Here is a 14,662-nt window from a genome sequence, read left to right on the forward strand (position 1 = left end):
TTCACCCATACTAGACGTCTTTCAGGGTGATTCTGTAAAATGTCTTCAAATGTCTTATTCACCCACACTAGAGGTCTTTCAGGGTGATTCTGTAAAATGTCTTATTCACCCATACTAGAGGTCTTTCAGGGTGATTCTGTAAAATGTCTTATTCACCCACACTAGAGGTCTTTCAGGGTGATTCTGTAAAATGTCACCCATACTAGAGGTCTTTCAGGGTGATTCTGTAAAATGTCTTCAAATGTCTTATTCACCCACACTAGACGTCTTTCAGGGTGATTCTGTAAAATGTCTTCAAATGTCTTATTCACCCACACTAGAGGTCTTTCAGGGTGATTCTGTAAATTGTCTTATTCACCCACACTAGAGGTCTTTCAGGGTGATTAAAATGTCTTCAAATTCACCCACACTAGAGGTCTTTCAGGGTGATTCTTATTCACCCACACTAGAGGTCTTTCAGGGTGAATGTCTTATTCACCCACACTAGAGGTCTTTCCAGGGTGATTTTAGTCTTGTCCAAATGAGGTCCTTCAGGGTGATAGTCTATATGTCTGACCACCCACACTAGAAAGGTCTTTCATGGGACCTGTAGACCTGATGAAACACAGGGTGATTTTACTACAGGTCCTTAAAATGAGAGGTCCTTCACATAGTCTATATGTGACCACAGAACTAGAAGGTTCACACATGGACCTACAGGACCTGATGCACAGGGCCCAGCTACAGGAGCCTGGCTACAGGGCCCAGCTACAGGGCCCAGCTACAGAAGACCCCAGCTACAGGGCTAGCTACAGGAGGAGCCCAGCTACAGGGCCTAGCTACAGGAGCCTAGCTACAGGGCCTAGCTACAGGGCCCAGCTACAGGGTCTGGCTACAGGGCCTAGCTACAGGGCCCAGCTACAGGGGCCTAGCTACAGGAGCTTAGCTACAGGGTCTAGCTACAGGGCCTAGCCACAGGGTCTGGCACAGGGCCCAGCTACAGGAGCCCAGCTATAACCCTTCTTGTGGTTCTTTTAGCTACAGGGTCTGGCTACAGAGCCTCCCTACAGGGCCTAGCTACAGGGCCCAGCTACAGGGTACCTATAGCCTATAGGGCATGGTTCTTTTAAATCTGTGGCAGGTGATCTTTGCTCACTGATCCTCCAGACTTGTGTATTTTTAGGAGTCTGAAGTCCTGCTCCCCTCTCAGATGGCCTGCCTTGATTGTCACTTTGAAAATGTTTTTTCAGTCAGCCAGAATAACCCTCGTCATGACAACAGGTGTGCTTCCCAAATGTCATCTTGTTCCTTTTCAACTGCACTACTTTTGACGAGAGTCCCGTGGGTAGAAACCCTGTGGGTAGAGTCCTGTGGCTAGAAATCCTGTGGGTAGAGCCCTATGGGTAGAAACACTGTGGGTAGAAACCCTGTGGGTAGAAACTCTGTAGGTAGAGCCCTATGGGTAGAAACACTGTGGGTAGAAACCCTGTGGGTAGAAACTCTGTAGGTAGAGCCCTATGGGTAGAAACACTGTGGGTAGAAACCCTGTGGGTAGAAACTCTGTGGGTAGAAACCCTGTGGGTTGAAATCCTGTGGGTAGAAATCCTGTGGGTAGAAATCCTGTGGGTAGAAACCCTGTGGGTAGAAACCCTGTGGGTAGAGTCATGTGGGTAGAAACCCTGTGGGTAGAGTCCTATGGGTAGAAACCCTGTGGGTAGAGTCATGTGGGTAGAAACCCTGTGGGTAGAGTCCTATGGGTAGAAACCCTGTGGGTAGAGCCCTATGTGTAGAAACCCTGTGGGTAGAGCCCTATGGGTAGAAACCCTGTGCGTAGAAGCCCTGTGGATAGAGCCCTGTGGGTTTCCCTATTGGTAGAGTCCTATGGGTTTCCCTATGGGTAGTGTCCTGTGGGTAGAGTCCTGTGGGTAGAGTCCTGTGGGTAGTGTCCTGTGGGTGGAGTCCTGTGGGTGAGAGTCCTGTGGGTGGTCCTGTGGGTGGTGTCCTGTGGGTGGAGTCCTGTGGGTAGAGTCTATGGGTAGGGGTCCATGGGTAGAGAGTCCTGTGGGTTTCCTGTGGGTAGAATCCCTGGGTAGAGTACTGTGGGTAGAGTCCCGTGGGTAGAGTCCCATGGGTAGAGTCCTGTGGGTAAGTCTGTGGGTAGAGTCCTGTGGGTAGAGTCCTGTGGGGTAGAGTCCTGTGGGTAGAGTCCTGTGGGTAGAGTCTATGGGTAGAGTCCCGTGGTAGAGTCCATGGGTAGAGTCCCGTGGGTAGAGTCCTGTGGGTAGAGTCCTATGGGTAGAGTCCTGTGGGTAGAGTCCTGTGGGTAGAGTCCTGTGGGTAGAGTCCCTGTGGTGGGAAGTCCTGTGGGTAGAGTCCTGTGGGTAGAGTCCTGTGGGTGGGTAGGAGTCCTATGGGTTTCCCTGTGGGTAGAATCCTATGGGTAGAGTACTGTGGGTAGAGTCCTGTGGGTAGAGTCCCATGGGTAGAGTCCTGTGGGTAGAGTCCTGTGGGTAGAGTCCTGTGGGTAGAGTCCTGTGGGTAGAGTCCTATGGGTTTCCCTGTGGGTAGAATCCTATGGGTAGAGTACTGTGGGTAGTGTCCTGTGGGTAGAGTCCTATGAGTAGAGTACTGTGGGTAGAGTCCTGTGGGTAGAGTCCTGTGGGTAGAGTCCTGTGGGTAGAGTCCTGTGGGTAGAGTCCTGTGGGTAGAGTCCTATGGGTTTCCCTGTGGGTAGAATCCTATGGGTAGAGTACTGTGGGTAGAGTCCTGTGGGTAGAGTCCCATGGGTAGAGTCCTGTGGGTAGAGTCTGTGGGTAGAGTCCTATGCTGGGCTCTGGTCATAAGTAATGCACTATAACTATGAAGGTAAGAGTGGACCACATGGGACAGATACTGAGCTCCTCTAATCTGTCATCTCCAGTCTCACTGCTGTTTATCACATCTACAGCCTAGCATCTGATTCAATCTCATGATGGAGAATCTTAATGGAATTAAGATGTACCAGGTGGTGATGACACACCTTCACAACCATTACAGGCCTTTCTTTCATTACGACTAGCAGTTATAGTCAGACATACTGTAGTCTTACTTTTATAAATGCTTCATGGGGATTTTACATAAAAAAACAACCCCAGATTCAACTGTAAATTGCTCTTGAGCGTCTGCTAAATGACTACTGTAATGTGAAATGTAAAAGGAAGGGATGGAACCAAACACAGATATAAGACCAAGGCCTATTTTCTGGCTGTCCACACGCCCAGTTACTTTCATATACATGCAGGGTACGCGTTTTGTGACGTCCGAGCAGGTTTTCACCTGTGAACTGATTATTGATTGGCTGACCATTTATAATCTCCACCCGGCACAGCGAGAAAAGGACTGGCTACTCCTCTGAGTCTGGTTCCTCTCTAGGTTTCTTCCTAGGTTCCTGCCTTCTAGGGAGTTTTCCTAGCCACTGTGCTTCTGCTTGCTCTTTGTGGTTTTAGGCTGGGTGTCTGTAAAGCGCTTTGTGACATCAGCTACTGATATTAAAATACATGTAATTGATCGATTGTGGTCTATGACCCCTTGACCTCTACAGTGTCTTGTTGGATGGCTGGAGCCCCCTGGTCAGCAGAACCTTAGGAGTCAGCATGGCAAAGATCTGCACAGACCAGTCCTACCCGGCAACGACCCGCAACGGCCATCTCTCTGCACGCCAAATGACAATCTGGACTCCATTGAGAACGGAACCCCAAGGTCAGAGGTCGCTACAGAACGCTTGAGAGCCAATGAGCTTCTGCCTCCTAAATGGCACACTGGTCCCTATAGTTCTCTACTTTGATCAAGGCCCAAATGATTCTGGGAATAGGGTGCCATTTTGGACGTACCCAAATCAAAAGGTTTAGGTTGAGCTCCATGAATTCAGTATGTGGTGCATGAACATTTAGGCTGTGTCTCGATCCAAAAACAGCTGCCTGCTGTCTACCTTGTGGATTGAGACATGTCGACAGTGTACTGTACGTGTAGGGGAGAGTGGGGTAAAATTGAGCCATTTTTTGCATCCAGCATCACTCCATAAAGGGAAATATTATTTCTAACAAAGATATCTACATATATTTCAGGATAATGTATCCTAGAAATAATCATCAGAATTCATGTGAACAGTTTTGAAAATGGCTTATCTGGGCGGCAGTGTAGCCTAGTGGTTAGAGTTGGACTAGTAACCGAAAGGTTGCAAGTTCAAATCCCGAGCTGACAAGGTACAAAATCTGTCGTTCTGCCCCTGAACAGGCAGTTAACCCACTGTTCCCAGACGTCATTGAAAATAAGAATGTGTTCTTAACTGACTTGCCTAGTAAAATAAAGGTAAAAATAAAATAAAATTATCCAACAAAGAAAGTGGTCTCTTGGCACAACTTACCCGGGGCGTGAGGTAAATCACATGTACTGAATGAAACGTTACCACGACCTTTTAAAACCACGTCTGTCTTTATTTCCTAAACACTTTTGTCATAGGCCCGCTGTTACCTCATATCCCAGTGATAAAGCCTTGCATTGCGGCTTGGAAGAAAACATTACAATTGGCTCAATTTTCCTCAAAGCAAACATTTCTATATCAGCCCACACAGCTATAGTAATGCTATTTCATGCTAGGTTTAAGACCCCATATTAAAGCTGATAGAGACCCCAAATGATGTATAAAACAAATTTAAAAAGTTTAGAGTTTAGAGAAAAGCATAATGAAATCTCTAACACAATAAATACATTTGACTTGGTGAAAATCTGTTTTTTCCCCATGTGGTTTCTTCTTGAAAATGATGACCTCGTCCTACACATTTGGTCAAATGATACATTTTGTGTGTGTGGTGTCTTAGAAACAAGGGTGGCTCAACAGCCTTTTTTTTGGTTCAACTTACCCCACTCTTCCCTACAGTAGCAATCCCAATGGCACCCCATTCCCTATATAGTGTATTACTGTTGTGTCCTTTGGGCAACAGGACACATACTGTATGTCACTGCTGTCATGTTCTCTCCCTAACGACCCACTCTCCATCTCCTATTTCTTTAAGGTCCAACTCGGAGGACACCTCTTCAGAGATTCAGAGTTCTGGCTCCGTGTCAACCATCAGACACCCAGAGTCTCATAGAGACACAGGGTCAGGAGCCCTGGCCAGGTATCCTCACCTCGCAGTGTCGCACCATCTCACTAGTGTGGTCATGAGCCCTGCTGGTCTGCTACTGCCTAGCAACCTGGCGGCGCTAAAAGCCCTGGTCTGCTATTGCATAGCAACCTGGCGGTGCTAAAAGCCCTGGTATGCTATTGCATAGCAACCTGGCGGTGCTAAAAGCCCTGGTCTGCTACTGCCTAGCAACCTAGAGGTGCCAAAAGCCCTGGTCTGCTATTGAATAGCAACCTAGCGGTGCCAAAAGCCCTGGTCTGCTATTGCCTAGCAACCTGGCGGTGCTAAAAGCCCTGGTATGCTACTGCCTAGCAACCTGGCGACGCTAAAAGCCCTGGTCTGCTACTGCATAGCAACCTGGCGGTGCTAAAAGCCCTGGTATGCTACTGCCTAGCAACCTAGTGGTGCCAAAAGCCCTGGTCTGCTACTGCCTAGCAACCTAGAGGTGCCAAAAGCCCTGGTCTGCTATTGAATAGCACCTAGCGGTGCTTAAAAGCCCTGGTCTGCTACTGCCTAGCAAACGAGTGGTGCCAAAAGCCCTGGTCTGCTATTGCATAGCAACCTAGTGGTGCCAAAAGCCCTGGTCTGCCCTAGAATTACGATCGCCAAACGGGCAAAAATGTAGACCCCCGTTTTGGGCTCTAAATGTGGTTCATTATGATCAACCGACCATGATCCTTTGCTAGTTACAGCCACATTCACCATGATCCTTTGCTAGTTACAGCCACATTCACCATGATCCTTTGCTAGTTACAGCCACATTCACCATGATCCTTTGCTAGTGACAGCCACATTTACCATGATCCTTTGCTAGTTACAGCCACATTTACCATGATCCTTTGCTAGTGACAGCCACATTCACCATGGTCCTTTGTGATTTTCTTATGCAATTCAGCCCCATTCAGCATCATAGCGCCTTTCATATTGAAATACTTCTGGCTTCACATGAGCCATCGGGGAGTTTTCTAGAGGAATTCGTGGATGACGTCAGCGCCATCACTATCTACTAGTTTAATGTCTCTGAATCTCACCTATATCATTCAGTCATTCATAGGGAGCCATTTGGGACATAGCCAGTGGCAGTGGAGACAGAGTGTGTTATGTTGTGGTTTAACTGATTGTCTAGACTCTCTCACTTCCTGTTCATGCTGCGGACCTGGGCCTCTCCCAGGATGCACCGCGAGGTGGAGAGACCGGACTCCTTCCTGGAGCGCTTCAGGACCCCTGAGCTCAAAGAGGCCTCCAGCAGAGAGCAACACACGGTCACTGGGATACCCCGACAGAGTCCACAAGAGGAAGTAAGTCTGGACTAGAGATGGTCAACTAGGATCGCAAAATTCTGCTGATTTTTTAGTGGAGGTTTCACTTCTTTTGCCCTCATTCTGGGAATCTTCCAACCCAACCTGGGATTTCTGGGAAACCTGTTACCAGAATATAGCAGCTTTATACTCAACGGAAAAAAGCTGTCTTGATGAGTGAACCCTAAAAACAGATTGAACAGGTCTCTTCTCTCAAAGAGATGTTCTGATCTCAGCGGTCTAACCTGTATAAGAAAAAGGTTCAATGAAAACAAACTGAAAATCTCTAACTTGGAATATCCTTGAATAGACCTGTGGTTTAATATCTTAACTTAAGATAACTCAGGAACATTCTAATACATCCGCAGAGAAAACTATAATTAAATTATGCTCAGTTTGAAATAAATGAAGCTCAATTTGAATACATTATGCTCAATTGAATACTTTATGCTCAATTTGAATACATTACGCTCAATTTGAATACATTATGCTCAATTTGAAATAAACGAAGCTCAATTTGAGTCATTATTTAACCCTGCCAATCTGTCCCTGTCTTTCCTTCTCAAGCCAAGTCAGTCAATGGCCGCTGGCTATGTACAATATGAACAACTGCAACAACACAGATGAGTAAGTGGAGCTAGACATAGCTCTTTAGAGAGAAGTAGAAAGTAGCTCTTTAGAGAGGAAGTAGAAAGTAGCTCTTTAGAGAGGAAGTAGAAAGTAGCCCTCGATACCTGTTTATAGAGGACACTGGAACTGTTAGAGATCTTAACCTATTGGTACACTGTAAATCTGGTATGTATATAGTGTAGTTGTACACCAGTAGTTGTATAGTCATATAAGCATGTATGACCATAGACAGTAAGAGCCTCTGTCGATTGTGTTCGTCCGTGGTAGACATTTGCCCTGTAGTTCGGTATGATCAGTTTAAATCCTGAGTGTTGCAAAGATACTATAGGTGTACCTATCTCTGGTAGTGTAATAGTTCTATAGACATAATAGTTCTATAGACATAATAGTTCTATAGACATAATAGTTCTATAGACCATAGTTCTATAGACATAATAGTTCTATAGACATAATAGTTCTATAGACATAATAGTTCTATAGACATAATAGTTCTATAGACATAATAGTTTATAGACATAATAGTTCTATAGACATAATAGTTTATAGACATAATAGTTCTATAGACATAATAGTTTTATAGACATAATAGTTCTATAGACATAATAGTTCTATAGACATAATAGTTTTATAGACCATAGTTCTATAGACATAATAGTTCTATAGACATAATAGTTCTATAGACATAATAGTTCTATAGACATAATAGTTCTATAGACATAATAGTTCTATAGACATAATAGTTTATAGACATAATAGTTCTATAGACATAATAGTTCTATAGACATAATAGTTCTATAGACATAATAGTTAGACTTAATAGTTCTATAGACATAATAGTTCTATAGACATAATAGTTTATAGACATAATAGTTCTATAGACATAATAGTTCTATAGACATAATACTATAGAATAGTTCTATAGACATAATAGTTCTATAGACATAATAGTTCTATAGACATAATAGTTTTATATAGTTCTATAGACATAATAGTTCTATAGACATAATAGTTCTATAGACTTAATAGTTCTATAGACATAATAGTTCTATAGACATAATAGTTCTATAGACATAATAGTTCGATAGACATAATAGTTCTATAGACATAATAGTTCTATAGACATAATAGTTCTATAGACATAATAGTTCTATAGACATAATAGTTCTATAGACATAATAGTTCTATAGACATAATAGTTCTATAGACATAATAGTTCTATAGACATAATAGTTCTATAGACATAATAGTTTTATAGACATAATAGTTCTATAGACATAATAGTTCTATAGACATAATAGTTCTATAGACATAATAGTTCTATAGACATAATAGTTCTATAGACATAATAGTTCTATAGACATAATAGTTCTATAGACATAATAGTTCTATAGACATAATAGTTTTATAGACATAATAGTTTATAGACATAATAGTTCTATAGACATAATAGTTCTATAGACATAATAGTTCTATAGACATAATAGTTCTATAGACATAATAGTTCTATAGACATAATAGTTTCTATAGACATAATAGTTCTATAGACATAATAGTTCTATAGACATAATAGTTCTATAGACATAATAGTTAATAGTTCTATAGACATAATAGTTCTATAGACATAATAGTTCTATAGACATAATAGTTCTAGACATAATAGTTCTATAGACATAATAGTTCTATAGACATAATAGTTCTATAGACATAATAGTTCTATAGACATAATAGTTCTATAGACATAATAGTTTTATAGACATAATAGTTCTATAGACATAATAGTTCTATAGACATAATAGTTCTATAGACATAATAGTTCTATAGACATAATAGTTCTATAGACATAATAGTTCTATAGACTATAGACATAATAGTTTTATAGACATAATAGTTCTATAATTCTATAGACATAATAGTTCTATAGACATAATAGTTCTATAGACATAATAGTTCTATAGACATAATAGTTCTATAGACATAATAGTTCTATAGACATAATAGTTCTATAGACATAATAGTTCTATAGACATAATAGTTCTATAGTTCTATAGACATAATAGTTCTATAGACATAATAGTTTATAGACATAATAGTTTATAGACATAATAGTTCTATAGACATAATAGTTCTATAGACATAATAGTTCTATAGACATAATAGTTTTATAGACATAATAGTTTTATAGACATAATAGTTTCTATAGACATAATAGTTCTATAGACATAATAGTTCTATAGACATAATAGTTCTATAGACATAATAGTTTTATAGACCATAGTTCTATAGACATAATACATAATAGTTCTATAGACATAATAGTTCTATAGACATAATAGTTCTATAGACATAATAGTTTTATAGACCATAGTTCTATAGACATAATAGTTCTATAGACATAATAGTTCTATAGACATAATAGTTCATAATAGTTCGATAGACATAATAGTTCTATAGACATAATAGTTCTATAGACATAATAGTTCTATAGACATAATAGTTCTATAGACATAATAGTTCTATAGACATAATAGTTCTATAGACATAATAGTTCTATAGACATAATAGTTCTATAGACATAATAGTTCTATAGACATAATAGTTCTATAGACATAATAGTTCTATAGACATAATAGTTTTATAGACCATAGTTCTATAGACATAATAGTTCTATAGACATAATAGTTCTATAGACATAATAGTTCTATAGACATAATAGTTCTATAGACATAATAGTTCTATAGACATAATAGTTCTATAGACATAATAGTTTTATAGACCATAGTTCTATAGACATAATAGTTCTATAGACATAATAGTTCTATAGACATAATAGTTCTATAGACATAATAGTTCTATAGATAATAGTTCTATAGACATAATAGTTTTATAGACATAATAGTTCTATAGACATAATAGTTCTATAGACATAATAGTTCTATAGACATAATAGTTTTATAGACATAATAGTTTTATAGACATAATAGTTCTATAGACATAATAGTTCTATAGACATAATAGTTTTATAATAGTTCATAATAGTTTTATAGACATAATAGTTCTATAGACATAATAGTTCTATAGACATAATAGTTCTATAGACATAATAGTTCTATAGACATAATAGTTCTATAGACATAATAGTTTTATAGACCATAGTTCTATAGACATAATAGTTCTATAGACATAATAGTTTTATAGACATAATAGTTCTATAGACATAATAGTTCTATAGACATAATAGTTCTATAGACATAATAGTTCTATAGACATAATAGTTCTATAGACATAATAGTTCTATAGACATAATAGTTCTATAGACATAATAGTTCTATAGACATAATAGTTCTATAGACATAATAGTTCTATAGACATAATAGTTCTATAGACATAATAGTTCTATAGACATAATAGTTCTATAGACATAATAGTTCTATAGACATAATAGTTTTATATAGTTCATAGACATAATAGTTCTATAGACATAATAGTTCTATAGACATAATAGTTCTATAGACATAATAGTTCTATAGACATAATAGTTCTATAGACATAATAGTTCTATAGACATAATAGTTCTATAGACATAATAGTTCTATAGACCATAGTTCTATAGACATAATAGTTCTATAGACATAATAGTTCTATAGACATAATAGTTTTATAGACATAATAGTTCTATAGACATAATAGTTCTATAGACATAATAGTTCTATAGACATAATAGTTCAATAGACATAATAGTTCTATAGACATAATAGTTCTATAGACATAATAGTTCTATAGACATAATAGTTCTATAGACATAATAGTTCTATAGACATAATAGTTCTATAGACATAATAGTTCTATAGACATAATAGTTCTATAGACATAATAGTTTATAGACATAATAGTTTATAGACATAATAGTTTATAGACATAATAGTTCTATAGACATAATAGTTTTATAGACCATAGTTCTATAGACATAATAGTTCTATAGACATAATAGTTCTATAGACATAATAGTTTTATAGACATAATAGTTTATAGACATAATAGTTTATAGACATAATAGTTCTATAGACATAATAGTTCTATAGACATAATAGTTCTATAGAATAGTTCTATAGACATAATAGATTAGACCATAGACATAATAGTTCTATAGACATAATAGTTCTATAGACATAATAGTTCTATAGACATAATAGTTCTATAGACATAATAGTTCTATAGACCATAGTTTATAGACATAATAGTTCTATAGACATAATAGTTCTATAGACATAATAGTTCTATAGACATAATAGTTCTATAGACATAATAGTTCTATAGACCATAGTTCTATAGACATAATAGTTTTATAGACCATAGTTCTATAGACATAATAGTTTTATAGACCATAGTTCTATAGACCATAGTTCTATAGACATAATAGTTTTATAGACATAATAGTTCTATAGACATAATAGTTCTATAGACATAATAGTTTTATAGACCATAGTTCTATAGACATAATAGTTCTATAGACATAATAGTTCTATAGACATAATAGTTCTATAGACATAATAGTTCTATAGACATAATAGTTCTATAGACATAATAGTTCTATAGACATAATAGTTCTATAGACATAATAGTTCTATAGACATAATAGTTCTATAGACATAATAGTTTTATAGACATAATAGTTCTATAGACATAATAGTTCTATAGACATAATAGTTCTATAGACATAATAGTTCTATAGACATAATAGTTTTATAGAATAGTTCTATAGACATAATAGTTCTATAGACATAATAGTTCTATAGACATAATAGTTCTATAGACATAATAGTTCTATAGACATAATAGTTTTATAGACCATAGTTCTATAGACATAATAGTTCTATAGACATAATAGTTCTATAGACATAATAGTTCTATAGACATAATAGTTCTATAGACATAATAGTTCTATAGACATAATAGTTCTATAGACATAATAGTTCTATAGACATAATAGTTCTATAGACATAATAGTTCTATAGACACATAGTTCTATAGACATAATAGTTCTATAGACATAATAGTTCTATAGACCATAGTTCTATAGACATAATAGTTTTGGACATAATGATTCTATAGACATAATAGTTCTATAGACATAATAGTTTTATAGACATAATAGTTCTATAGACATAATAGTTCTATAGACATAATAGTTCTATAGACATAATAGTTCTATAGACATAATAGTTCTATAGACATAATAGTTTTATAGACATAATAGTTCTATAGACATAATAGTTCTATAGACATAATAGTTCTATAGACATAATAGTTATAGACATAATAGTTTATAGACCATAGTTTTATAGACATAATAGTTTATAGACATAATAGTTTTATAGACATAATAGTTCTATAGACCATAGTTCTATAGACATAATAGTTCTATAGACATAATAGTTCTATAGACATAATAGTTCTATAGACATAATAGTTCTATAGACATAATAGTTCTATAGACCATAGTTCTATAGACATAATAGTTCTATAGACATAATAGTTTTATAGACCATAGTTCTATAGACATAATAGTTCTATAGACATAATAGTTCTATAGACCATAGTTCTATAGACCATAGTTCTATAGACATAATAGTTCTATAGACATAATAGTTTTATAGACCATAGTTCTATAGACATAATAGTTCTATAGACATAATAGTTCTATAGACATAATAGTTCTATAGACATAATAGTTCTATAGACATAATAGTTCTATAGACATAATAGTTCTATAGACATAATAGTTTTATAGACATAATAGTTCTATAGACATAATAGTTCTATAGACATAATAGTTCTATAGACATAATAGTTCTATAGACCATAGTTTTATAGACATAATAGTTCTATAGACATAATAGTTTTATAGACATAATAGTTCTATAGACATAATAGTTCTATAGACATAATAGTTTTATAGACCATAGTTCTATAGACATAATAGTTCTATAGACATAATAGTTCTATAGACATAATAGTTTATAGACATAATAGTTTTATAGACCATAGTTCTATAGACATAATAGTTTTATAGACCATAGTTCTATAGACATAATAGTTCTATAGACATAATAGTTTTATAGACCATAGTTCTATAGACATAATAGTTTTATAGACATAATAGTTCTATAGACATAATAGTTCTATAGACATAATAGTTCTATAGACATAATAGTTCTATAGACATAATAGTTCTATAGACCATAGTTCTATAGACCATAGTTCTATAGACATAATAGTTTATAGACATAATAGTTTTATAGACCATAGTTCTATAGACATAATAGTTTTATAGACATAATAGTTTTATAGACATAATAGTTTATAGACATAATAGTTTATAGACATAATAGTTCTATAGACATAATAGTTCAATAGACATAATAGTTTTATAGACATAATAGTTCTATAGACATAATAGTTCTATAGACATAATAGTTCTATAGACATAATAGTTCTATAGACATAATAGTTTTATAGACATAATAGTTTTATAGACATAATAGTTCTATAGACATAATAGTTTTATAGACATAGTTTTATAGACATAATAGTTTTATAGACATAATAGTTCTATAGACATAATAGTTCTATAGACATAATAGTTCTATAGACATAATAGTTCTATAGACATAATAGTTCTATAGACATAATATTTTCTATAGACATAATAGTTCTATAGACATAATAGTTCTATAGACATAATAGTTCTATAGACATAATAGTTCTATAGACATAATAGTTCTATAGACCATAGTTCTATAGACATAATAGTTCTATAGACCATAGTTCTATAGACCATAGTTCTATAGACATAATAGTTCTATAGACCATAGTTCTATAGACCATAGTTCTATAGACATAATAGTTCTATAGACATAATAGTTCTATAGACCATAGTTCTATAGACATAATAGTTCTATAGACATAATAGTTCTATAGACATAATAGTTCTATAGACATAATAGTTCTATAGACATAATAGTTCTATAGACATAATAGTTCTATAGACATAATAGTTTTATAGACCATAGTTCTATAGACATAATAGTTTTATAGACATAATAGTTTTATAGACATAATAGTTTTATAGACATAATAGTTCTATAGACATAATAGTTTTATAGACATAATAGTTTTATAGACATAATAGTTTTATAGACATAATAGTTTTATAGACATAATAGTTTTATAGACATAATAGTTCTATAGACATAATAGTTCTATAGACATAATAGTTTTATAGACATAATAGTTTATAGACATAATAGTTTTATAGACATAATAGTTTTATAGACATAATAGTTTTATAGACATAATAGTTTTATAGACAAAATAGTCCTATAGACATAAAAGTTTTAAACAAAATAGTTTTATAGACCATAGTTCTATAGACATAATAGTTTTACAGACATATAGTTCTATAGACATAATAGTTTTATAGACATAATAGTTTTATAGACATAATAGTTCTATAGACATAATAGTTCTATAGACATAATAGTTTTATAGACATAATAGTTCTATAGACACAATAGTTCTATAGACATAATAGTT

At 35.1% G+C, this 14,662-nt stretch overlaps 1 protein-coding gene across 1 annotated transcript; it reads left to right on the top strand.

Annotated features, from left to right (window-relative positions):
• Positions 1-2,838: 2,838 nt before the first annotated feature.
• On the top strand, positions 2,839-6,439 carry LOC135537335 (cyclic nucleotide-gated cation channel alpha-3-like; the record flags this gene model as incomplete). Its single annotated transcript, XM_064963533.1, has 4 exons — positions 2,839-2,844; positions 3,560-3,717; positions 5,031-5,135; positions 6,313-6,439. Coding segments are annotated over exons 1-4 (396 nt in total), but the record flags the coding sequence as incomplete, so codon positions are not given.
• Between the last annotated feature and the right edge of the window lie 8,223 nt (positions 6,440-14,662).

Source organism: Oncorhynchus masou, unplaced genomic scaffold (assembly GCF_036934945.1).
Source record: "Oncorhynchus masou masou isolate Uvic2021 unplaced genomic scaffold, UVic_Omas_1.1 unplaced_scaffold_7515, whole genome shotgun sequence".
Classification (NCBI taxonomy): domain Eukaryota; kingdom Metazoa; phylum Chordata; class Actinopteri; order Salmoniformes; family Salmonidae; genus Oncorhynchus; species Oncorhynchus masou.